Below are 27,525 nucleotides of genomic sequence, written 5' to 3' on the forward strand. Positions count from 1 at the left end.
ATTCAGAGAGCTCCATGTCACAGGCTCCATTTGGATCAGAATTTGACCCTAAAAAAAGAACCCATAGTTTCCTATGTTCAGGGTTTGCAGAATTGCTCATCTTCCAAGAAATCTTGGAACAGGAATAGATGGAGAAACACTTACACTTAGGGTTTCACAAACAAACATTGTCATTTTTTTAAGGCTAGAATAATGGATCCAGCATTTGTTATTACCAGTATCTAACATCAGAATAATGAATAATGTTAAATGCCAGCCAAATCATCAAAAACAAGATTACTGTGAGCCAGAGACGAGATTAATTGCCAGAGGAGAATGAAACTGATCTTTTAAAAAGAGTTTTAATGTAATATTACTACATTATTTAAAAATTAAGCTTTGTAAAAGTCTGTGCTAGTACTATTATGTGACAGTACTTTTAATGACTTTAAATAAAAATTGTATGACTATACAGCTGAATAAATTTAGAAGTTTGAAAGTCATTTTTGGGTTAGAGAATAGCTGACAGATCTCCCTGGGTTTTCTTCACTGTTTATGCTTTCCCAGACACAAGATTATTACTTACCTCTTAGTGCATACCTTTTGCAAATCTTCACTGGGTGAGGAATACCTTTATACTTACTTATTTGGGATGTGTACTTCAAGTATCCAAAGAAGTGTTCCTTTCTTCCTATTAACAAGCCTTGACTGCATAACAATATCATGCATTTTACTTCTATTATGTACTCATTTTTAATTCTTTTATGCACCAACCTCAATAATAAATGATTTATTAGGACCCTATTCAGAATCTTTTACTCATGCAAAACCTTTGTTGAAATAAATAAAAGTCTTCCTGGAGTAAAGAGTGCTCAGTAAGATGCACATTTTATATTGCTTTGGCTTTCCATAGAAATGAATGGGTAATTTTTTCTATTTCACATAACGTGAAGCAGAAAAATGCATCTGACAAAGTGGGTATTCACCCACGAAAGCTCATGCTCCAAATGTCTGTTAGTCTATAAGGTGCCACAGGATTCTTTGCTGCTTTTACATAAAAATGGAGGTTCTGATTGTGGATTGCTTCTGCACCTTGTATAGTGTGACAAAGTTCCTCCTCTGCCTTGATGGGACCTGTGCTTATAGGCGGATTTGCTTGCCTCAGAGATTCACGGCAGCCCTCAGCTTGGCCACATTTGTCAATGACTCAAGCCTGCTGTCCACTCAGCTAACCTCATCACTGGCCAGCATGGGGGAAATGGAGAACAATTCCCACAGTCTCTGTGTCCCACCTAGTGGGTTGGGGACAGGCCAGATCCCTTTGCAATTTAGACCTTCCCTCCTGGGGTTTCTCACAGACCAGGTCAACTCCTCCTGTGTCCAATCAGGAGTTAGACAGATAAGGGGAACCCAGGCCCACCCTCTACACTGGGTTCCAGCCCAGGGCCCTGTGGATAGCAGCTGTCTACAAGGTTCCCTGTATCAGCTGCGTGACAGCTACAACTCCCTGGGCTACTTCCCCATGGCCTTCACCAGCACTTTCTTTATTCTCACTGTAGGATCTTCCTCCTGAAGCCTGATCACGCTTAAAGTCTTTGCTCCTCCACCAGCACACCTTCTCACTCCCTGCACACACCCCTGCTAACTGATAGTCATAGAATATCAGGGTTAGAAGGGACCTCAAGAGGTCATCTAGTCCAACCCCCTGCTCAAAGCAGGACCAATCCCCAGATAGATTGTTACACCAGTTCCGTAAATGGCCCCCTCAAGGATTGAACTCACAACCCTGGGTTTAGCAGGCCAATGCTCAAACCACTGAGCTATCCCTCCCCACTCCTTTAAAAAGGATGGGAGGTCCTTTTTAAACCAGGCGTCCTGATTGCTCTAGGGCAGCCCCTGCTCTGGTCACTTAGGGAACATCAAATTGTTCAGCTGGTGGCCAGTATATTTGCCTTCTACCAGACTCCTGTACCCTACTGGTCTGGGTTTGTCACGATAGCCATTTGCATCTCTGCAATTAAGGGTAAAACACTATCAAAAGAGAATAATAGCATTTTACTCTCACTTAGCACAGTGGTTCACAACTTTACACAAGCTGCAAGGCAGTGGAGAATCAAGTCTGGAAACTTTAGATCCCATTTGGGTAATGAGTTATATAAAATATGGGATTATTTTATGGGAAAAAATAATAGGCCAATTTTTCATATACATATGCCTTCATTGAAGCCACAAAATATGTATGCACACCTATGGAACTTACAAAGCAGCATGTGCATGTGCAGTGGTTACATATTTAGTTATCTGTGTTCATGCACAGAGTCACTTGAGTTTTGCTCACAAATGAGAGCTTTATTTATATATCTGTTCTGCTGGTGAAATGTGGGTACACATTTTAAAATCTGTCCCAGTATAATAAAAGTGCACTACAGCAACTTCACAGATCTACCACTGCCTATAGGTTTTTCTTCCTACCTGAATATTTCATTTGCTGTTGCACTTCTTCCATTCCATTATTCCAACAAAAAATACCTTGTGCTATGGCTTTTGAAACAGCAAAAAAAAAATCATTCTAAAGAGTTAAAAGGGGCTGTCCTATTACATGGGACGTTTGATTTTCTCTTAACATGCAAATGTTTGCAAACTTTCCTAAAGCAATTATTACAGATAGCAGTCTTTCCTATATTAGTGCAGGAAACTGACTTGGTGATTGAAGAGGTTCTTCTCAAACCTAGCATCTATTAGTATGTCATTAACATGGTTTCTGTTCCACAAAAGATGTCTTTAAATTCAGAGCTACTAAGCCACAAGACAGATGCTTTTCACTTGAAAATGCTAAGTCTGAAAGCTTAAACTTAGACAACATTATTAGTGATGTCATAAAAGACATTTTATGTTAAATTTAAATTTAAATAAAATTACACATTAAAGCTTGGATGTAATATACATTATTTAAAAGTAGTCACCTCTAAAGCCAACTAAGGAAAAATACCTAGAGGCTTTGACAATTTTTTATTCTTTTTTTTTCCAAAAAATATACCCACTGATTTAAAAAATATTAATAAAGGACTTTAGGATTTGGCCTTGAGTTACTCGAAGAGTCATCAGTGCTGAAATACAATTCACTATCCTACCTTACTCTGAGAACAATGAAGGAGCCATCTTTCATTCCAAGAGCTAGCTGAGATCCATCAGGACTGAAAGATACACTGCGCACAGCTTCTTCCATATTACAGCGAGCAATCAAGGCATGATCAGCAAGGCTCCATAATCTACACAAAAAAATTGAGAACCAAAGCACAATACTTATGATTACAGACTTTCAATAGTATCAACTGCAGAAATGAAATGTCAGCTTCTACAAATTGATCCACGGTAAGTATGCTTACATTCACTGCACACATGAAGTAATTTTTGTGGCTAAAATGTGTAACTGGGCTTTCATAGAATGCTCCCGTATTCCAGTTAGATCTGTACCCCTCCAATGTTATAGTTAATAAATTCATGAAGTAGTCATAGTTTGGTACAAGGTGGTGTTTTTACCATAATGCAACATTACATTAAGTTGAATTTTATGGTTACCACACATGCTCATGTTAAATGAAGGCCTGTTGAGATAGAAATTTTATTTTGATAATTAGGTCATTAAAAATCTCCTCCAATGTGAAACTAGTAGGCTCTTGGCTAGATGCATATTTTCTTCCCCAAATATTGATATCTGTTAATGTAAAGAACCAGTACCTACACTGTCACTCAGTAACTGTTTTATGTTCATAGGAACATAGAAACTGCCATACCGGAATAGTAGTCAGTCTACTCCAGTATCCTGTCACTAACAGTGGCCAGTACCAAATGCCACAGAGGAGGTGGAAGAAATCCTGCAGGCTATGGGGGATAACCTGCCTCTGGGAAAATTTCCTCCTAAACTTCAATGAAATTAATTGAGTTAAAACTGACATATGACTGAAATATTGCATTGGTGATTCAGAACTGTTATGGAGATTTGGGACACTCTTAGAATGATGTTGGTTTCCTAGAAAAAATGATGGTAGCTGGTGACAAATTTATTTAGAGAGCCACTGTATCCAGTTTCCTCAGATTCTAAAATTACTAGACAAAACACCTAAGAGGAAAAAAACCAAACCCTGAAATATATATATATGAATAAATTGGCATATGTTTATGGAAATGGAGAAATGAAGGAGAAATGAAAGTTACTTATTTGTAGATGGACTCTGCATATTCACACTCATGGGATGTGCCAGCCAGTGCAGCTCAGACAGGGGAACCTTCTTATAGCAGGGTCTGTTGGAGCACTCAACCCTTCCCCTCCCCCCAACACCCATTGCTGAACATTCTGAGGATGAGGGCATCGAAGGGCACTTGGCACCCTCGGACAACAAGTTCTATCATGATTTCCTCAGACTCAAGATTCCATTAGGATTCTGAGGAGAAGGGCAAAGTGGGCAAGGAGAGTGAATAGGCAGAATCTGTTTAAAAGAACTCTGTTATAGATAAATAACCTTCATTTTGTCTTTTGAAGTCTGTATATTCCCTTGGAAAGTTGAATAAGATCCACAAACTACTCTTGTTTTTGGTGGGGGGGGGACTAGAATTATCCTGTTACTACCTTGCCTTATCTTCTTTATCATTCTCTGAATGAGAGGAAAGTGGGGGGAAACGTAGAACTGATCCTTCCCCCAGTTTAGGAGAAAGCATCTGATACAGACAGACTCTCTCCCTGCTTTTGAGCAAAAGTGGTGACACTTCAAATTCTTTCTAGTAGCAAAAAGATCTATGTCCTGGAACCCTCGCAGGTTGAAGATGTCATCTATTACCAATTTCTTTAACAATGATCATGCAATCCTGTTACATCTCTGCTCAGTTAGGCTGCTGCTAGATACACACCTGTGAGATAAACTAATGTTCTGGAAACACCAATTTGACTGCTTCTTGGCTAGGCTAAGAACAATGAGCCCCTCTCTGTTTGTTCATGTAATATACTGCTGGCATATAGTCTGTGACAACTTCCAGTACATTTTTCCGGATGTGAGGTAGAAAAGATTTGAGAGCCAAACAGATCACTCAATTCTAGGATGTTTATAGCTAGTCTCTTTTCTTAAGAGCTCCAATGACCTCAAACTGCTAATCTGTTGAGGTGTGCTCTCCATCCTTTGTTGGAGGCATCCAAGATGTTTGTTACCAGTGGAGCTGCTGAGCTGAATAATAGCCCTGTCAGAACATTTGCAAATAGACACTATTGGTGAAACTACAGGAACTGATATGTGGAAAATGGTGAAGGGTGAAAAAACTTTGCAGAAGGAGCCCAAAAATGGGGGTAGTAAGGAAGGGTCCATGGAAAACTGAGACAACTCATCTAACTGCTTCCGTTTCTCAGATGGAGGGTTCTGAGAAGTGTGACTTGCAGGAATATTCTTTTTATCCCCTTTAGGCAATGTCTTTTCACATCTGGTAAATGACCCAACTGTGGATCTATGTAATGCATTCATAATATCACAACAACAGCGGAAACTGAGAATTGGCAATGGAGACATCACTGCTAGTTCCAGAACTCTCTTTGGATCTGATGCAATCCTTGGAACTGGAGGATGAACTTTAGGGAAGGATTCACCCTGATCCAAACTCCTCATCTTTGGTTTAGAATTCAGTGTTCTTAGATCCAGGTCTGAGGAGTCTTCTGAATGTAACTTGGCTCTGCTAACAGGAAACTATTTGTCTTGTGCAGTCTTTTTAGGAATCAGTTTAGATGGTTCTGATGGTTTTTACTGCAGTTTGGTTGTTATCTCAGAGGCTGGCACTGACAGTGTCTCTGAATGTTTTAAGGTTGAATCCAGTTACTTAGGAACCAACTGTACAACAGTCTTGGAACTTGCATCTTGTGTTCAGATCTCTTTGAGGTATCAGATCTGACAGGCTTCACTGCCAGAGCTTCTTGGAGCATTAGGGCTTTCTGCCTGTTATGGCCCTCCTTAGGTGCTCTCTGGTAAAGGAGCTGCAAATAGAGTACCTCAAAGGAGAGTGGCCACCACTGAGACACTCCAAGCATCAAATATGGCCCTGCCTTGACCAGAAAGACCACAGACAAAAGGCACACATTTTAAATCCAGGTGTCTTCACCTTTGGATCCATCACGGATCAAAGCTGAAGTCAAAGTCAAAGTCAAAGCTGAAGAACTAACTACTGTTAACTATACTAAGAATAAAACTTTTCCTTAACAAACTAACACTACAAATTGCACTAGGCTGGGACACTAATTACTACATGAAAGAAGGATCTGGAAAGGCTCAAGTCCATCTGCTGCTGCAGTTGGAACAAACTGAGAGAGGATGCATAAGAGCATCAGAGACTGCAACACTTCCTCTTATAGCGTCACTCTCAGAATGTCCAGGAAAGCAGAAGAGAAGGGCAGGAGGGGTCTCAGTGCTCCAACTGCAACGAGAAGGTTCCATGGTCTGAGTTGCACGCACTGGCACAAAGGACACTGTAAGAAGTAGTCTAGGATAAGCTGTTCTTTAATGGTTTACAGACGCTATATGTGAGGGCTTAAAAGAGTTTGGAAGTTAGTTATCTACACGGTATGAGGAACTTGCAGCATTCTGTGGCATTCAGTAAAATGAAAGACATGTTGAATGGAGGGAAGCCCATTTAAGATGTATTTAGGAGCTGTAATTCCTTTAATAAGGATATTTCAGATAACATATGGCTTTCTTCCCAGACATAATTAATACAAATCAAAACAAAATGGATCAAGAGATGGTGATCTAATAAGTAGCAGAAACATTTGAGACAAGTGGGTGACATTATTTTGGAAATGATTTTTTAGGAGAAAAGTGCTTTGCCTTAAGTTGCAGCACACAGATAGTGGGTCATATATTCTGATCTTAGTCATATCAGTGTAAACCCAGAATACTCAGTGATGTAAATGGAGTTGATCTGGGTTTAGTCAAGATGAGAATCGGGCCCACTGAGGCTGAAGTTATTACTTATGGGATAGTTTCAAGATCATTTCCCACCATCAAGGGATGCCTGCCTTTTTCTTATGAACTTGTGCAGGTGCTTAGCTTTATGCATTGTGTACAGTCCTACTGAAGTCAGTGGAATTACTCACCGTATAGAAAACTGAAATATATGTAAATCATTGCAAGATTTGGGCCTTATTTTTAATTTGGCCATTGAACTTTTTGCTGCAGCTATGCATAATAAAGGAGGGAGGAGATATAAAATTTAAAAGGCCTAATACTTTCTCTATTACAGTCCCAGGTAACTCTTTCCAGGACTTCTGAAATTAACTAATAACTTTAATAACAAACAATAAAAACATTGGAGATAAATCAGAAAATTTCATTATCTATTCCATGTTATACTTTAGTTTTCTAACTGGAATTTTAATTTGTCATAATAAGGAAGTACAAGATTACATAAGCAACTATCCCACTAAGCAAACTATCCCACAGTGTATGAAAGATAGGAAGTATGGCAAGAGATGACCCTGGCTTAACCAGGAGATCTTCAATGATCTAAAAAACAAAAAAGAGTCCCACAAAAAGTGGAAACTAGGTCCAATTACAAAGAATGAATATAAACAAATGGCACAAGTATGTAGGGACAAAATTAGAAAGGCCAAGGCACAAAACAAGATCAAACTAGCTAGAGACATAAAGGGTAACAAGAAAACATTCTACAAATACATTAGAAGCAAGAGGAAGACCAAGGACAGGGTAGGATCATTACTCAAGGAGGGGAGAAAAACAATAACAGAAAATGTGTAAATGGCAGAGGTGCCTAATGACTTCTTTGTTTCAGTTTTCACTAAGAAGGTTGATAGTGATTGTATGTCCAACATAGTGAATACCAGTGAAAATGAGGTAGGATCAGAGGCTAAAATAGGGAAAGAACAAGTTAAAAATTACTTAGACAAATTAGATGTCTTCAAGTCACCAGGGCCTGATGAAAAGCATCCTAGAATACTCAAGGAGCTGACAGAGGAGATATCTGAGCCATTAGCGATTATCTTTGAAAACTCATGGAAGACGGGAGAGATTCCCAAAGACTGGTAAAGGGCAAATATATTGCCAATCTATAAAAAGGGAAAGAAGGACAACCTGAGGAATTACAGTGTATCACCATTGCAAAAAAAGCAAACATCATTCTGGGATGTATTAGCAGGAGTATTGTAAGCAAGACACAAGAAGTAATTCTTCTGTTCTACTCCACGCTGATTAGGCCTCAAGTGGAGTATTGTGTCCAGTTCTAGGCATCATATTTCAGGAAAGGTATGGACAAATTGGAGAAGGTCCAGAGAACAGCAACACAAATGATTAAAGGTCTAGAAAACATGACCTATGAGGGAAGATGGAAAAAAATAGATTTGTTCTGTCTGGAAAAAAGAAGACTGAGAAGGAACGTGATAACAGTTTTCAAGTACATAAAAGGTTGTTACAAGGAGGAGGGAGAAAAAAATTTCTTCTTAATCTCTGTTGACAGGACAAGAAGCAATGGGCTTAAATTGCAGCAAGGAAGGTTTAGATTGGACATTAGGAAAAACTTCCTAATTGTCAGAGTGGTTAAGCACTGGAATAAATTGCCCAGGGAGGTTGTGAAATCTCCATCACTGGATATTTTTAAGAGCAGGTTGGACAAACACCTGTCAGGGATGGCCTAGATAATACTTAGTCTTGCCATGTGTGCAAGGGACTGAACTAGATGGCCTCTCAACATCCCTTCCAGTCCTATGATTCTATAAAGATTTACATACACTAAAGAAATTTAAAGTTTGGTTAAATGTGAATGGACCAGCCATTAATCAAATTAAAGTGACTCAAGTAGATGGGAACAGATTCATTTTTCCATACAGGAGAAAGTAAACATTACTCGGTGAGTACAGTGTATGTGAATTTTCTTGTTGTTTTGTGATTTATAATTATACCTATAATCAGGGCTTAAATTCAGTCAGAGCTCACTGGATTGGAGTTCTGGAAAATGTTTCAAACCTGTGGGAGCCCTGGCACCTCCCCACCCGTCCTCCTGCCCGTGGGTCTGAAGCCTCGAGCCTTAGCCAGCACCTCCCCTGCCCCCAGGGTTGAAGATCCGAGTCCCAAATGGGGGTGTGTGAGGAGCTCCAGGAAATAATCTCTGAGAATTTAAACTCTGTCTGTAATAACTTTAAATCTTATGTTGCTTTAATTTAAAAGCTACATCCCTTTTTTGTTCCCAGATTGTGCTTGCAACTTTAAAGTGTACTGCAAAAAATGCAACCTCACCCCTAAACAAATCTGTATGAATACGTACAGAAATTAAGATCAGGGCAAGATGCTCATCCCTGCTCAGCCCCGTTATGCAGAATAAAATGGCTAACACTGAATAAAGAGGCTCTGGTACAGGCAATCTGGAAGAAACTGTAAGGCTGCCTCCCGCAGATCCCCTCACAAGCCATTGTGTAGGAGGTGTGCTGAGAGGTGAGAGAGGCATGTCCACAGTGAGGCCATGGACAGCACTATGACTCATAGAATAGCCCAAGGAAGCTGCTATACTTTAGACAGATAACTCTGGAAGGTGGAGGCTTAAATTACACTGGTGGCCTCTCCAATACAAGAAGCAGATTAGGATTAGGAAGATGTTAAAGCAGTTTAAAGCCACCTTTGACTCCCTACCCCTGGGCAGCAAGTTATATGCTGTGTCTTTAAGAGGCACAGTAGAGAATCTCAACCATATTTTCAATAAGGTTACAAAATGTTTGTTTCTAGTTAGATATTTTTACTGAAATACAGAACAGAAAATATTTTAATACCTTGAGATCATTCAAGCATTTTATATGCAGGATTCTTGCTCTCATTTGTTTTGCCTAGCCTTATGGTGACTTTCTGCAGATACCAGGACCAATTATAGGGAAAGTCTTTCTCGGCCTTTGTAGCCCCTGTACAAAGCATACTCTATCACTCTGTGGGGAAAGAACCATAAGAGCTGTGAGGAGATGGAGCATGCTTAATACAGATGGAATATTTGGTGACTTCAGCTGCCAAACGCTAACAAGTCTCTACTGAGATTGTGAGAGTTGCAACTTTTCAAATGCATCTAACTTGGCCAAATTTTCACAAATTCTTACAGGCATGGCAACAAATACATTCTTGAGAGTATGGTGACTGCCCTCCTACTAAATTTTAAGCATGGAGACACAGGAAATTTTAAATAAATTGTTTATAATTTTTTTTTGTTAACAGACAAAACAGTGTATTTTTTCCTCATCTTGTTCTCTGGCATGGCTGCCTTGGATTAACTAACATTTTTGGAAAATTTCACCCTCAGGCAGACACCTGGCATGAAAAATTTCAGCCTGAATTAAGTTTAGCAAAGTTAGAAATAACTAATACATAATGATCTTATACCTGCACCGCCTACACACAATGATTTATGCAGATTTTAGCTTTTTTATTTCATGTCCTCCAATGTCTGGTAATTTTATATGTGGTTATACACTTGATGTACCTGAACACTGGATATAGGTGGAGGAGTTGCACTGTATGTAAGAGAGCAGTATGGGTGCTCAGAAATCCAGTATGAAACTGCAGTAAAGTCTGTTGAGACTCTTTAGGTTAAGTTTAGAAGCAAGAGCAACAAGGATGATGTTGTGGTGGGCATGTGCTATAGACCACCAGAACAGGAGGATGAGGTAGACAAGGCTTTCTTTGGACAATTAACTGAAGTTTCCAGAACACAGGCCCTGGTTCTAATGGGGGACTTAAATCACCCTGACATTTTCTGGGAGAGCAATACAGCAGTGCACAGACAATCCAGGAAGTTTTTTAGAGTGTTGGGGACAACTTCCTGCTACAACTACTGGAGGAACCAATCAGGGGCCATTCTCCTCTTGACCTGCTGCTTACGAACAGGGAAGAATTGGTAGGGGAAGTAGAAGTGGGTGGCAATCTGCGCAGCAGTGACCATGAGATGGTTGACTTCAGGATCCTGACAAAAGGAAGAAAGGAGAGTAACAAAATACGGACCCTGGACTTCAGAAAAGTAGACTTTGACTCCCTTAGGGAACTGATGGGCAGGATCCCCTGGGACGCTAATATGTGGGGGAAAGGAGTCCAGGAAATCTGGCTGTATTTTAAAGAAGCCTTATTGAGGGCACAGGAACAAACTATCCTAAAGTGCAGAAAGAACAGCAAATATGGCAGGCAACCAGCTTGGCTTAACAGAGAAATTTTCTGTGAGTTTAAACACAAAAAGGAAGCTTACAAGACGTGGAAACTTGGTCAGATGACATGAGAGTATAAAAATTGCTCAAGCATGCAGAGGTGTAATCAGGAAGGCCAAGGCACAACTGGAGCTGCAGCTAGCAAGGGATGTGAAGGGTAACAAGAAGGGTTTCTATGGGTATGTTAGCAACAAGAAAAAGATCTGGGAAAGTGTGGGACCTTTAATGAATGGGGGAGGCAACCTAGTGACAGATGATGTGGAAAAAGCCGAAGTACTCAATGCTTTTTTTGCCTCAGTCTTCACAGACAGGGTCAGCTCTCAGACTGCTGTCTTGGGCAATACAGTATGGGAGGAGGTGAGCAGCCCTCAGTGGTGAAAGAACAGATTAATGCAGGTGCTGGCAAACCTATTGGCCCGAGGGCCACATCTGGGTATGGAAATTGTATGGCAGGCCATGAATGCTCACAAAATTGGGGTTGGGGTGCAGGAGGGGGTGAGGGCTCTTGCTGGGGGTGCGGGCTCTGTGGTGGGGCCAGAAATGAGGAGTTCAGGGTGTGGGAGGGGGCTCTGGGTTGGGGTTGGGGGTTGGGTGTGGGAGAGGGATCAGGGCTGGGGCAGCGGGTTGGGGTACGGAAGGGGGCAGGGATGCAGGCTCCGGGCGGTGCTTAACTATAGAAGCACCTGGAAGCAGCGGCATGTCCTGTCTCTGTGCACTGCCCTGTCCGCTGGCACCATCCCTTCAGCTCCCATTTGCTGCAGCTCCTGACCAATGGGAGCTGCAGGGGTGGCGCTTGGGGCAGGGGCAGCTTGCAGAGCCCTCTGGCTGCTCCTAAATGTAGGAGCCAGAGGGGGAACATGCTGCTGCTTCCAGGAGCCTCATCATGTGCACACGGAGCGGCCTCCAACCCTGCTCCCCGGCTGGAGCATGGGAACAGGGCAAGCCACAGACCCCACTCCCCAGCAGGAGCTTGAGAGCCAGATGAAACTGGCTCGAGGGCTGGAGGTGGCCCGTGGGCCATAGTTTGCCCACCCCTGGCAGGGCCGGCTTTAGGCCGATTCGCCCGATTCCCAGGAATTGGGCCCCGCGCCTAAGAGGGCCCCGCGCCTTAGACACTTTTTTTTTTTAAACTTACCCCGGGTCCCTGGCTGCGATCTGCAAAGGGGTCTTCCGTGGTCCTGCTCCCTTGAGCGAAGTGCAGGCGGGATTGCGGCAAGCCCCACGGACCCGGCTGGAGCCCCGGCAAGCCCCGCGGCCCCGCTCTCCCGGCTGGAGCTCTGGCCGGAGCGCGGCAAGCCCCATGGCCCTGCTCTCCTGGCTGGAGCCCCGGCCAGAGCGCGGCAAGCCCCACGGCTCCGCTCTCCCGGCTGGAGCTCGGGCCGGAGCGCGGCAAGCCCCCCGGCCACGCTCTCCTGGCTGGAGCTCTGGCCGGAGCGCGGCAAGCCCCGCGGCCCCGCTCTCCTGGCTGGAGTCCAGGCCGGAAGGCGGCAAGTCCTGCTCTCCCGGCTGGAGCTCTGGCTGGAGCGCGGCAAGCCCCAGTGGCCCTCCTCTCCCGGCTGGAGCTCCGAGCCTTTAAATAGCCTCCAGAGCCCTGGGGCAGTGAGGGGATCCGGGGGCAAGTTAAAGGGTCAGGGCTCCAGCTCCCTGCCTCTGCCACCCCGGTCCTTTAAATAGCCGTCAGAGCCTGGCCACCCCCATGCATTCCCCAGGGCTCCGGCAGCTATTTAAAAGGTCCAGGGCGGGGTAGAAGCTGGGGAGCCCCGGGCCCTTTAAATAGCCCCAAAGCCCTGGGATAGCAGGGAGCTTGGGGGCTATTTAAAGGGCTGGGGCTCCAGCTGTCTCTGCCGCACCCCCTACCCTGCCCACACCAGCCCTGCTCCTCCTGCCTGCAGCCAGCTCTGCACCCCATGCCCACAGCCAGTCCCTGTCAACCCCCCTGCCGTGTCTCCAGTCAACCCCTGCCACACACCCCTGTGGTCCTGCCCAAAGCCAGCCAGCCCCACACACACTGCTGCCTGCACCAGCCTGCACACCCTGCCCTGTCTCCAGCCAACCCCTGCTGCACCCCCCTGCCTGAAGCCAGCCAGTCTCACACTCCTCTGTCTCCAGCCCTGCCAACCCCTGCTGCATCCCCCCGCGGCCCTGCCTGAAGCCAGCTCGCCCCACACACTCCCTATCTCCAACCAGCCCTGCACCCCTTGCCCTGCTTGCAGCCAGACCCTACCTCCAGTCAGCCCCTGCCCTGCCTCCAGCCAGCCCCATGTCCACTTGTGCCCTGCAGTTCCCAGGGCAGTAACCCTGCACACCTGCTTCAATGAGGGGGGCAGGGAGCAGCTGGGACCCACACATGTGAAATGGCAGTCATTAATAACCAATCAACAGCATATATGATGCAATGTACATAATATATAATTTTATTATTTATATAGTTATGGAAAGTAAATAATATATGAAAGAAATGAAAGGCTTTTTTTCCACTTTTTTTTTTAAGTCATCCCTGCCAGGGCCCCCGCCGAAAATGTTCAAATTGGGCCCCGCACTTCCTAAAGCCAGCCCTGACCCCTGGGTTAAGGACTATTTAGAAAAGCTGGACATGCCCAAGTCCATGGGTCCAGATCTAATGCATCCAAGGGTGCTGAGGGAACTTGTTGATGTGATTGCAGATCCACTGGCCATTATCTTTGAAAACTTGTGGTGATCGGGGAAGGTCCCACACGATTGGAAAAAGGCAAATATAGTGCCCATCTTTTAAAAAGGGAAGAAGGAGAACCCAGGGAATTACAGACTGGTGAGCCTTACCTCAGTCCCTGGAAAAATCATGGAACAGGTCCTCAAGGAAACCATTTTGAAGCACTTCGAGGAGAGGAAGGTGATCAGGAACAGTCAACATGGATTCACCAAGGGCAAGTCATGCCTGACCAACCTGATTGCCTTCTATGATGAGATAACGGGCTCTGTGGATATGGGGAAAGCTGTGGACGTGATATATCTTGACGTTAGCAAAGCTTTTGATACAGTCTGAGCTGCCAATGAGAGAGAATCCAGTGGCAGCAGGCATCTACCCCCAAAGGAAAGGATGCAAAAGAGTTAGATCTCTTTAGCAAAGTGCTTGATATGGTCTCCCACAGTATTCTTGCCAGCAAGTTAAAAAAGTATGGATTGGATGAATGGACTATAAGGTGGACAGAAAGCTGGCTGTATCGTCGGGCTCAACGGGTAGTGATCAATGGCTCTATTTCTAGCTGGCAGCCAGTATCAAGCAGAATGCCCCAGGGGTCAGTCCTGGGGCCAGTTTTGTTCAACATCTTTATTAATGATCTGGATGATGGGATAGACTGCACCCTCAGCAAGTTTGCGGATGACACAAAGCTTGGGGGAGAGGTAGATATGCTGGAGGGTGGGGAAAGGGTCCAGAGTGACCTAGACAAATTAGAGGACTGGGCCAAAAGAAATCTGATGAGGTTCAACAAGGACAAGTGCAGAGTCCTGCTCTTAGGATAGAAGAATCCCATGCACCACTACAGACTGAGGACCGACTGGCTTAGCAGCAGTTCTGCAGAAAAGGACCTAGGGGTTACAGTGGACGAGAAGCTGGATATGAGTCAACAGTCTGCCCTTGTTGCCAAGAAGGCTAACGGCATTTTGGGCTGTATAAGTAGGGGCATTGCCAGCAGATCGAGGGACTATTCGGCACTGGCGAGGCCACATCTGGAGTATTCTGTCCAGGTTTGGGCTCCCCACTACAGAAAGGATGTGGACGAATTGGAGGGAGTCCAGTGGAGGGCAACGAAAATGATTAGGGGGCTGGGGCACATGATTTACGAGGAGAGGCTGAGGGAATGGCTTGTTTAGCCTGCAGAAGAGAAGAGTGAGGGGAGATTTGAAAGCAGCTTTCAACTACCTGTAGGAGGTTCCAAAGTGGATGGAGCTCAGCTGTTCTTAGTGGAGGCAGATGACAGAACAAGGAGCAATGTCTCAAGCTGCAAGGTGGGAGGTCTACGTTGGACATTAGGAAAAACTATTTCACTAGGAGGGTGGTGAAGCACTGGAATGGATTACCTAGGGAGGCAATGGAATCTCCATCTTTAGAGGTTTTTAAGGCCCAGCTTGGCAAAGCCCTGGCTGGGATGATTTAGTCGGTGTTGGTCCTACTTTGAGCAGGGACTTGGACTAGATGACCTCCTGAGGTCTCTTCCAGCCCTAATCTTCTATGATTCTATGATTGAACTCCTTGGGGGGAGGATCATATGTCCCCTGCTCTGTTTTACTCGCATTCTGCCATATATTTTATGTTATACAGGGCTCGGATGATGACCCAGCAAATGTTGTCCATTTTAAGAACAGATTTCACAAAATGCAAAGAAGGTAGCAATCTGAGATTTCTAAAGGTAGCTCCAGCACTCGACCCAAGTTTAAGAATCTGAAGTGCCTTCCAAAATCTGAAAGGGACAAGGTGTAGAGCATGCTTTCAGAAGTCTTAAAAGAGCAACACTCCAGTGTGGAAACCACAGAACCCGAATCACCGAAAAAGAAAATCAACCTTGTGCTTGTGGCATCAGACTCAGATAATGAAAATGAACATGTTTCAGTCCACACTGCTTTGGATTCTTATCGACCAAAACCCGTCATCAGCATGGCTGGATGTCCCCTGGAATGGTGGTTGAAGCATGGAGGGACATATGACTCTTTAGTGAACCTGGCACATAAATATCTTGTGATTCCGGCTACAATAGTGCCATGAGAACACCTGTTCTGACTGTCAGGTGACACTATAAACAAGAACCGGGCAGTATTAGCTCCTGTAAATGTAAACAAACTTGTTTGTCTGAGCAATTGGCTTAACAAGAAGTAGGACTGAGTGGACTTCTAGGCTCTAAAATTTTACATTGTTTTATTTATGAATGCATTTTTATACATAATTCTGCATTTGTAAGTTCAACTTTCATGATAAAGAGATTGCACTACAGTACTTGTATTAGGTGAATTGAAAAATACTATTTCTTTTCTTTTTTTACAGTGCAAATACTTGCAATCAAAATTAAATATATAGTGAGCACTGTACACTTTATATTCTGTGTTGTAACTGAAATCAATATATTTGAAAATGTAGAAAACATCCCCAAAATATTTAAATAACTGGTATTCTGTTATTGTTTAACAGTGCAATTAATTTTTTTAATCATGTGATTAATCGCAATTCAGTTTTTTTAATCACTTGACAGCCCTAATAATTTCCAGTTGTGGTGTATAACAAAGAGAAATTGGACCTCATCAATTTTTTGGGGGAATAGGAGCCAAGTTGTTTAATACGCTCATAAATACAAGAGGAAAATGTGACAATATCACTGACTAAATATGTTAGGATAATGTCTTCCATTTTAGCCACAGGAAGAAATGAAATTCAGCATGCTTTAAGCCTAAATTTTTATAGGCAATATCTGATGGGTTTTACATGATTTACAGAATTTGTGCACGAGGGCTGATTCAAAGGTATGGCTGCAAGGAAATAAATAGAAAAAATATTATCTTAATTAAGCTGAAGGTTTTACAATTTCTTGGGAAATTGTTGCAACTCTTTACTTACCACTAAACCTATTTTTAAAGAAATGACAAAAGTTTCAAAAAGAATATTGGTTAAAAAATGTTCTTGTTAAAAGTACATGACTAATTGAATATATAGCAGTAAATAAGCTCCAGCCTTACCGTACGGATCGATCATCACTTCCTGTGACAGCTAAAGGCTTCTTTGGATGGACTGCCAAGGCCCAGAGCTCCCCTTCACAATGACCCTGCATTATCAGCATTGGTTTATCTCTTTCTCTCACTATCACCTCAAATATTTCACTGTCCTGTGTCCCCGCTAAAAGTCTGTCTCCTTTCCAACAAACACTTCGAATGGACAAACCTGACAAGGAACAGAGTAGTTTTAGATAAGCAGTAATAACAAGACAAAGTTATATCCAACATAATAAAGAATAGGAATTTTAAAAATTCCTTTATAACAACCATATTTTGAACTTACATAGTATCTTCAGTCTGAAGACTGAAGGCACTTCATAGCTTATCTAGCTACAAAGCTAAACTGAAAGCTATAATTGCACTTCTATGAGGTAAGGCAAATATGTTATTCCCATTTACAAATAAGGAAGTTGAGGCACTGGGAGATGCAGGGGCAATCCTGGAAGTGCTGAATGCCCAGAACTCCCTGCCTATGGTGGGAGTTGAGTGTGCTCATCATGTCATAGAATCAGTCTCCTAGACTTTGTCTATAATGAGGAAATTTACCAAAAAAAAATAATTCAACTTTATTGAACACAGGTTCCCCTGTGTTAAAACTTGTGGAAAATTTTGAGTAGGAAGGCTCCTGTGGCTGGAACTGTTTTTACTATCATTTTCATTAGACTTGCTTTTTAAGCAGGCTTAACTAAAACATTGATAAAAATGGTTCCTGTAACCACAGACTTATCGACACCATGACTCTCAGTGGTTCTATTTTTAAATTTAAGTAAATTTCTCCAGAGGAGAACTGGCCTAAGTGACTTACTCTAGTGTGTGCAGGAAATCTGTGGCAAAAGTGGAAGTGACATGCAGATTTTCCATTTATCAGTCCTGTGCTTTAACCATAAGAGTATATTTGCCTCACAAATCATCCTCCTTCCTGCCCTTTTTATAAGGAAAAGGGTTATTTTTAAACCACATCTGTCCTTCATTAGAAGAAATAACCCTCACTTTAAAACCAAATATACGTCTATATCACAGACAGGCTGAGATTTCACTTTTATTGTGAATTATTTACACTAGTAAAAGTGAATCATGAATCAGGCAATAGAATTCATTATAAAAATTAAATAACTGATTCCACATAATTTTAAGTCTCTGTACTTTTGAGTCTGACTTTCCATTCCCCCAGTGTAAATTGGGAATAACTGCAGTCAAAAGAGTTACACTGCTGTAAAACTAGTACAAGGAAAAGGATAATCAGATCATATCTAGATTTTGGGAGGTAGAGAGGCATACATACATTTTTTATAGTTACTTTTTCATTTTCCACAGTTTTAATCTAGTGAATAAGTTTATCTTTTATTTTGATGTCAAGCCTAACATTACAATCAGATTTCATGTTATCTTTTTAAATATGCAATATTTTTGCTAATTTGTGGATCTGCATACATGTATTTGCAAAATTAGATTCCTTTTTAACCTGAGCAGTTGCAACAGGTGAATTTATACAAAATCATTTATTTTTTAAGAACTGTAAATGATGGGTTTTATTTGATATGGAAAATGATGAATCATTTCTATCTCTGGGATACCAACAGTGTCTGTATTAATAAAGCACCTATGGATGAATACCACAAAAAAGTTAATCTCATTGGAGGCAGGCTTGGCATCTGCTTTGTCAGAACAGACTTCTTTCTACTACATAAACTGATGTGCCATGTTCCAGAAATATGCAAATGAAAGTGATTTCAACCTCAAAATATCATTATAAACATTTGTCACTGAAAACTTCACAAAGAAATGAATCTCTAATTGATTAGTTCTAGGTTTAAGTTTCAGATCATTCAGTTCACCATATATTTTGCCAGTTTATTATGCTCCCTCTTTTACATGCACAGCTTCTGATGCTATTTGTTTCTAAAGTGAAAGTAAAAATGTGCAGTTGTTCATACTATTCTAGTCAATGATTTAGGATTCATAAGGTGAGTTACTGAACTATGGGCAGGGCTGCCCAGAGGATTCAGGGGGCCTGGGGCAAAGCAATTTCACGGGCCCCTTCCATAAAAAAAGTTACAATACTATAGAATATTTTATTCTTGTGGGGATCCCTGCAGGGCCCAAGGCAAATTGCCCCACTTGCCCCCCCCCCAGGGCAACCCTGGGAAAAATAAACATTTAAAAACCTTCCGTATCTCGGCACAAACCCAGTTTTGAGAAAACTTCTTTTCAAGTTACATTTACAAGGTATCACTGGTTCTCAGCATCAGCTAGTGCTAAAAGGCCCAAAGCTCATTAAAAGGGTTGGACAAAGAGTTTCCGTCAAAACTTTTTTTGGATCAAAAACTAGGGGGTTTTAAAAAGCAGAAAAAAAATCACGGACAATGCTTTCCTTCAAAATCTGTTGTGTTTTTTTTAATTGAAAAGCTGAAATTAGTCTGCCAAAACCTGAACATGGTTTGGGATTTCAGAAGTATGTGGCCAAATATTTGCTGCTTGCTGTGTTTGTTTAAAGAGCAATAAAAAAATTCTGCTTAAAAAAATCCAAAACTTTTGAACCACTTCAGCTTGTGACCAAACACATGAGTCCATCCAGTCAGAGATTTTTCCAGGTTTCTGATACTCTGCTGGCTTCCTTGACTCATATCTGTCTCCATAACTTTGGGTTTATTTAGCTTAGAACATAAGAATATAAGAATGGCCATACTGGGTCAGACCAAAGGTCCATCCAGCCTAGTATCCTGTCTACCGACAGTGACCAATGCCAAGTGTCCCAGAGGGAGTGAACCTAACAGGTAATGATCAAGTGATCTCTCTCCTGCCATCCATCTCCACCCTCTGACAAACAGAGACTAGGGACGCCATTCCTTACCCATCTTGGCTAATAGCTATTAATGGACTTAACCTCCATGATTGTATCTGTTTCCTAGAGACTGGCTCCACGGGGTCCCTCACAAACTGGAGATGGTAACTGTGGGTTTGTCTTTAGTATAGCTTATGTACATACTCCAGGAACTGAGCATTTGAGCTTGTTCCAGAATCTGGGATGAGCCTATGTTGTGAAAACTGAAATGCTCAAAATAGCACATGCATGTGAATGGACACCTGGTGCTAAAATTAAATTAACCCAGGGGTTCTCAAACTGGGGGGTGGGACCCCTCAAGGGGTCACAAGGTTATTACTGGGGGTCGCAAGCTGTCAGCCTCCACCTCAAACCCCGCTTTGCCTCCAGCATTTATAATAGTGTTAAATATATAAAAAAGTGTTTTTAATTTATAAGGGAGGGTCACACTCAGAGATTTCCTATGTGAAAGGGGTCACCAGTATAAAAGTTTGAGAACCACTGAATTAACGCCTCTGGAGCCTCGGGGAATGCAGGGGAGGGGGGTCTCCCGTAGGGTTGGGAAGGAGGTAGGCGGTGTAGGATATTGCTCTTCTCATGTGATCTCTCCCCCATGGCTCTTTTGGCTCTATCACTGTTAATCTAAAGTGGCTAATTTTAAATGAAGCTACCTCCCCTGACATGACTCTCCCTATGGCACTGAAATTAAATGTAGACTATAATTTGGCATTTGAGAAGTGAAAGGGATGGTAGCTCTAAGGGAAAAGATAACAGCTTGGCTCTTTGTGTTAAATAGCTGTCTGCAAGCCTCAAACTGCTGAATGAGCTTTAGGGTAGGGAAGGCTGTGTCTCCCCAAACAGCCTGACCATGCCCCCTATCTGACCCCCATCCACTTCCTGCCCCCCGACTGCCCCCCCTCAGAATCCCTGAACCATGCTGCTCCTTGTCCCCTCACTGCCCCCCCAAACCACCCCCCCAACCACCACCCCACCCCACATTGACCGCCCCGTTCCCTGTCCCCTGACTGCCCCAATCCCTATCCACCCCCACCAAATCCTGACAGATCCCCGGAATGCCCATGATCCAACCCCCCCGTTCCCTGTCCCCTGACTGCCCCCCAGAACCTCTGCCCCCTCCCTGTCCCCTGACTATCCATTATCCAACCCCCCCCCAGCCCCGGCCCCCTGCCATGCTGCTTACCCCCACCTCCTCCCTCTCCCGGAGCCTCAGCACGCTGCATCCAGGAGCGGTCCTGGACAGCGCTGCAGCAGCCTGGCTTCAGCAGGGCCTGAGCTCCTGCCGCTCAGCCGTAGCTCTCAGCCCCGTCCCCTCACCATGTGGCTCCAAGCAGGGAGGAGCTCAGGCCCCGCTGGAGCCACACCGCTTTAACTCTGTCCAGGTTACCTCCTGGGTTACCCTCGCCTCTCCCCTCTCTTGGAGCCTCAGCGTGCCATGTCCAGGAGCTGGCCTGGCCCCTGGACAGTGCTGCAGCGGCCTGGCTCTGGTGGGACCAGAGCTCACAGCCCCACTCCCTTACCATGCGGCTTTGAGCAGGGAGGAGCTCAGGCCCTGCTGGAGCCACGCCACTCTAACTCTGTCCAGGGTCGCTCCTGAACGCGGCGTGCTGAGGCACTGGGGGATGGGGGAAGGCAGAGGCGGGGCTAGGGCCGGAGCATTTTCGTGGGGGCCCCTGTGGGGTCCAGGGCCTGGGACAAATTGCCCCACTTGCCCGCCCCCAGGGCGGCCCTGACTATGGGCAAAATTTTCAGACATGCCCAACTGATTTAGGAGTCTAAGTGCCATTTTCAAAAGTGACAGTCACTTGGCAACCCAAGTCCCATTGACTCCTAAGTGTCTAAGTACCTTTTGAAAATGGCATGTAGGCTCCCTAAGACAGGTGGTTTTGAAAAAAATTACATTATAATTCCAGGTTGATAGTGTCGTTACCCAGCAAGTTTTAATCCTGATTATTGATCCAGGAACAGAAGTGAATGAGGACAGACATAGGGATGGATTTGAAGTGGCAGGCCACAACTTTATTAAATTTAAGATCACAGACGAATGCTATCTACCCACATTTTGCCATTGCAAGCATTTAAGTGGGTCTATTGTAGGGTTTATAGGGCTCCTGCCATATACCCTATAATTCAGGCTAGACGCTCCACTGCCTACTCCTAGGATTCAGATCATTTGCTGAATTATCTTACTCTCCACAGTGAAGGAGACAAAGGTACCAAAGAAGGAGCTTATTCTGCAAAGACTTTGGATCTCTCCCTTTCCCATAGGCCCAAGATCCATCGGCAAAATCCCATCTTTATTTCTGGATGCTGGCCCTTTTCTATCCAGAGTGGACACCCACCACAAATTGTGACAAACTAAGCATTCATATAATTCTTAATAGTAAATTTCTAAATCATAGAATCATAGAATATCAGGGTTAGAAGGGACGTCAAGAGGCTATCTAGTCCAACCCCTGCTCACGGGAGAACCAATCCCCAATTAAATTATCCCAGCCAAGGCTTTGTCAAGTCTGACCTTAAAAAACCTCTAAGGAAGGAGATTCCACCACCTCCCTAGGTAACCCATTCCAGTGCTTCACCACCCTCCTTGTGAAAAAGTTTTTCCTAACATCCAACCTAAACTTCCCCCACTTCAACTTGAGACTCCTTGTTCTGTCATCTGGTACCAAAGAGAGCAATCTAGATGCATCCTCTTTGGAACCCCCTTTCAGGTAGTTGAAAGCAGCTATCAAATCCTCCTTCATTCTTCTCTTCTGCAGACTAAACAATCCCAGTTCCCTCAGCCTCTCCTCACAAGTCATGTGCTCCAGCCTCCTAATCATTTTTGTTGCCCTCCTTCCAATTTTTCCACATCCTTCTTGTAGTGCGGGGCCCAAAACTGGACACAGTACTCCAAATGAGGCCTCACCAATGTGGAATAGAGGGGAATGTTCACGTCCCTTGATCTGCTCACAATGCCCTTACTTATACAGCCCAAAATGCCATTAGCCTTCTTGGCAACAAGGACACACTGTTGACTCATATCCAGCTTCTCATCCACTGTAACCCCTAGGTCCTTTTCTGCAGAACTGCTGCCTAGCCATTCTGTCTCTAGTCTGTGGCGGTGCATGGGATTCTTCCATCCTAAGTGCAGGACTCTGCACTAGTCCTTGTTGAACCTCATCAGATTTCTTTCAGCCCAATCCTCTAATTTGTCTAAGTCCCTCTGTATCCTATCCCTACCCTCCAGCGTATCTACCACTCCTCCCAGTTTAGTGTCCAGTTTAGTGTTCTATTTAACTACTATTTAGCCTCTGTCTCTATGAGACTGTGAGTTTTTCTATTTTTTGACTTCCTATCAGGCCTCAGCCAATATGGCTCCTATGGGAAAAATTCTTTTCTGACCCCTAAGATCAGGTGATTGGTCAGACCCACAGCATCTTAACATCACAGTTCCAATACTATATAACTGCAGGGATGAAGGGTGTTTTCAGCTAAAATGGAGCAAGAGGCTCAAGAAACCCTGGGCAAGGCTTTAAATTAATGAATTATGGGAAGCAAGGAGCCAATCGGCACTTCTCTATCTGGCTGGCCAACTGGCAGAGAAGCATGCAGGGGTAAGAGAAGCCTGTCCCTGCATACATTCCCCCTTTCATTCTATCTAAAGCTATCATGTACCAGGCAGATGCAATCAAGTCTCCCACACATTAAACCAGGTGGGTAGCACTGAATATACTTTAATGTTTACTGAACTTTCAGTCTAGATTTTTCTCATGTTGCCCAGTCCAAAAAGCACTGAAATCAACCACTTGACCCTGCCTTACATACAATGTAGAGACTCTAGGCTCAGTTTTGCAAAGTTAAGCTCTTCATTTAGATGACCCAATTCTGCATTTGAACATTCAAATAGCCATTAAGGCATGTCCATTTTTAAACACAGTAAGAACCAATTTTAAGGACCAAATATGGGATTGACTATCAATTTAGGCAGCTAAATGTGAAGATTAGGGCTCTCTATCTCAATATCTCCTACAAGAGAAGAAAGCCTGCTGAGGTTGAACACTTTAAAAGAAGACAGTAACAACTTGATAGCATTTTCTGTTTGGTTGCCTTGTCAAGGTTTTTTCCCCCACTTTGAACTTTAGAGTACAAATGTAGGGGACCTGCATGGACCCTTCTAAGCTTAATTCCTAGCTTAGATCTGGTAACGCTGCCAACAGCCAGAATATAGTGTCTGGCACACTTTCTGTTCCCCCAAAACCTTCCCTGGGGAACCCAAGACCCAAACCCCTTGGGTCTTAAAACAAGGAGAAATTAACCATCCCCCTTCTTTCCACCCCCCCAGATTCTCCCCTCCCTGGGTTGCCTTGAGAGGCTTACACAGATCCAAACTCCTTGGATCTTAAAACAAAGAGGAATTAACCATCTCCCCTCCTTTCCCCCCACCAATCCCTGGTGAGTTCAGACTCAATCCCTTAGATTTTAAAACAAGGAAAAATCAATCAGGTTCTTAAAAAGAAAGCTTTTAATTAAAGAAAGAAAAGGTAAAAATTATCTCTGTAAAATCTGAATGGAAAATTCTTTACAGGGTACTCAGATTCATATAGACTAGAGGGATTCACCCCCCTAGCCTTAGATACAAAGTTACAGCAAACAGAGGTAAAAAATCCTTCCAGCAAAAGCACCATTTACAAGTTAAGAAAACAAACATAAGACTAATCCGCCTTGCCTGGCTATTACTTACAATTTTGAAACATGAAAGACTGATTCAGAAAGATTGGGAAAGCCTGGGTGTACGTCTGGTCCCTCTTAGCCCCAAGAGCAAACAACGAACAAAACAAAAAGCATAAACAAAGACTTCCCTGCACCAAGATTTGAAAGTATCTAGTCCCCTTATTGGTCCTCTGGTCAGGTGTAGGCCAGGTTACTGATCTTCTTAACCCTTTACAGGTAAAAGAGACATTAACCCTTAACTATCTGTTTATGACATGGCCCAATTCTGCATTTGGACATTCAAATAGCCATTAGGGCATGTCCATTTTTAAACACAGTAAGAACCAATTTTAAGGACCAAATATGGGATTGACTATCAATTTAGGTAGCTAAATGTGAAGATTAGGGCTCTCTATCTGAATATCTCCTGCAAGAGAAGAAAGCCTGCTGAGGTTGAACACTTTAAAAGAAGACAGTAACAACTTGATAGCATTTTCTGTTTGGTTGCCTGCTTTAGTAAATTATCAAAAATCAGTAACTTCTGTAGTGGGATGAAGTTTAAGGGGATAAAATGAATGAATGAAAAATCAAATTGTCATGTTAAAATCCATGACAAAGTCAAGTCCAGCTACAGATTTTATAATAAAAGAATACTTGAATAAAATATTGGTGGAAAATTGCTTGTCAATAAAATTACCACTATGAATAAAATATATGTATCAGAATTTTGTTGTTCCCTTGCAAGGGATAAAAGAATGTTCACGCTTTCTGTCTTGCCAACAACAACAAAAAAATTAGAAGATGACTTAGTTTGTACCTTTCTGTAAGTTATCTAGGAAATGGTTCAAGCTCAGGTCTTACAACACCCTCCTCCTGCAGGGCAGCAAATTCAGCACAGGGAATGGAGTTCTGATATTCCTTACAAATCCTCAGTAATTGCAGTAAAGCATGGGTGTGTAGACAATCTTATGACATCTACACCAAATCTGTTTTAAATTTCTTGAGAGCAATCATTCCTAGTATATATTTGAAGGAAACTGTATTCTTCATCAGATGTTCTATTACAGGGGTGGGCAAACTTTTTGGGCCGAGGGCCACATCTGGGTGTGCAGGGGGTTGGGGTGCCGGAGGGTGTGCAGGGTGTGGGAGGGGACACGGTGTGCAGGGTCGGGCTCAGGGCAAGGGATTAGGGCAGAGGAGGGGTGCGGGGTGTTTGAGGGGACTGAGGGAAGGGGGTTGGGGTGCAGGAGGGGTGTGGAGTGCAGGACGGGGCTCAGGGAAGGGGTGCAGGGGGGTGCAGACTGCATCAGGGGGCTCAAGACAGGAGGTTGGGGTGCAGGATTGGTGCGGGGTGCCACAGGGGGCTCAAGGCAGGAGGTTGGGTGCAGGAGGGGTGCAAGGTGAAGGAAGGGGGCTTAGGACAGGAAGTTGGGGGGCAGGGTGCAGAAGGGATTCGAGCTCCGGCCCAGCGCCGCTTACCTAAAGCAGCTCAAGGGTGGCAGCAGCACACACCAGGGCCAGAGCAGGCTCCCTGCATGCCTGCCCTGGCCCCACACCACAATGCTCTGGGAAGCAGCTGGAACCATGTCCTTGCACGGCCCCTGGGGGAGGGAGGCACAGGGCTCCATACGCTGCCCTTGCCACGCCTCGAGGTACCTGCCCCGAAACTCCCATTGACCGTGGTTCCCCATTCCCAGCCAATGGAAGCTGCGGTGGGCAGTGCCTGGAGGCAAAGGCAATGCACGCAGCCCTCTGCTGCCCCCTGCCTGGGCTACAGGAACTTGGTGCCAGCCGCTTCTGAGAGTGGCGCAGGGCCTGCAGCACCACAGGGGGCAATCCTGCGGGCCGGATCCAAAGCCCTGATGGGCTGGATCTGGCCCATGGGCCATAGTTTGCCCACCCCTGTTCTATTAACACTTTGGTAGATTTAGATTTAAGTGTAAATGCTGTGCTAGTGATCAGATTGTGTATAGTGGCTGTGAAAGACTGACAATTTCCTGCAATACGCTGAATGAATTTTATTGAATTAAGTTTAACCTTACTGAATTAGGGTTATTACCTTGGGGGTGGATTGTATTAAAAATGCAATTGTGTAAGTGTTATTGTGGCATTGTATGTACCTTATCTAGTAGGGAGGGGGGAATGTCACTGTACTTCCTCCCTTATCAACCATCTGGAGCCATGGCCCTGGAGAGGTATGCATATACTAGTTCAAACTAGATTCTCCAGGGACCAAAAGACAAACTGGTTTTAAACTGTTTCATGACTTTCTTCCTGATCAAGCAAACAGATAGGACTCCTGGTCCCCAGAGGGCCCTAATCCTTAGGAAGGGCTGGAAGGACTGAGCCTGCTGAGGTTTCAGAATACTGGTTGCTTTTTCTAAGCTGAAAAGTGTGATGAACTGGTGACCACAAAGGAATCTCCTTGGAAGAGGCACTGAAGGATAAAAAGCTGGCTAGATTGTCGGGCTCAGTGGGTAGTGATCAATGGCTCAATGTCTAGTTGGCAGCCGGTATCAAGCAGAGTGCCCCAAGGGTCGGTCCTGGGGCCAGTTTTGTTCAACATCTTCATTAATGATCTGGGTGATGGGATGAATTGCACCATCAGCAAGTTTGCAGATGACACTAAGCTGGAATAGAGGTAGATACGCTGGAGGGTAGGGATAAGATAGAGAGGGACTGTAAGGAGGCGCCCTGGCTCCCCGCCGTGCCTGAGGGGGACGAGCCAGAGCAGGTGCCTCAGTGGGCGGAGTCAGCACGGCCTGTCCCCGCCCCCCGGAAGTCAAGGGGCGGGACAGGAAGTATAAAAGCCCGGCCCCAGCACTCAGTTGGGAGCAGGCTGCCGGAGAGGACAGACGCTGGTGCCCGGGCTCCCGCCGGGCTGGACCTGCCCTGCGCCCACTACCCAGAGGAGCGCTGCCCGGACCTGCCCCGCGCCCATTACCCGGAGGAGCGCTACCCGGACCTGCCTCGCGCCCACTACCCAGAGGAACGCTGGCCGGACCTGCCCCGCGCCCACTACCCAGAGGGGCGCTGGCTGGACTTGCCTCAGACCCAG

At 44.2% G+C, this 27,525-nt stretch overlaps 1 protein-coding gene across 3 annotated transcripts in view; it reads right to left on the bottom strand.

Annotated features, from left to right (window-relative positions):
- EML6 (EMAP like 6) overlaps positions 1–27,525 on the bottom strand; it is a 371,399-nt gene that overhangs the window by 192,683 nt on the left and 151,191 nt on the right. For all 3 annotated transcript variants that reach the window (XM_050951702.1, XM_050951703.1, XM_050951704.1), the window contains 2 exons: positions 16,898–17,099; positions 3,111–3,248 (listed from right to left, as the gene is read on the bottom strand). In XM_050951702.1, the coding sequence (XP_050807659.1) occupies positions 3,111–3,248; positions 16,898–17,099 (340 nt within the window). The remainder of the gene's footprint in view (positions 1–3,110; positions 3,249–16,897; positions 17,100–27,525) is intronic.

Source organism: Gopherus flavomarginatus, chromosome 4 (assembly GCF_025201925.1).
Source record: "Gopherus flavomarginatus isolate rGopFla2 chromosome 4, rGopFla2.mat.asm, whole genome shotgun sequence".
Taxonomy (NCBI): Eukaryota; Metazoa; Chordata; order Testudines; family Testudinidae; genus Gopherus; species Gopherus flavomarginatus.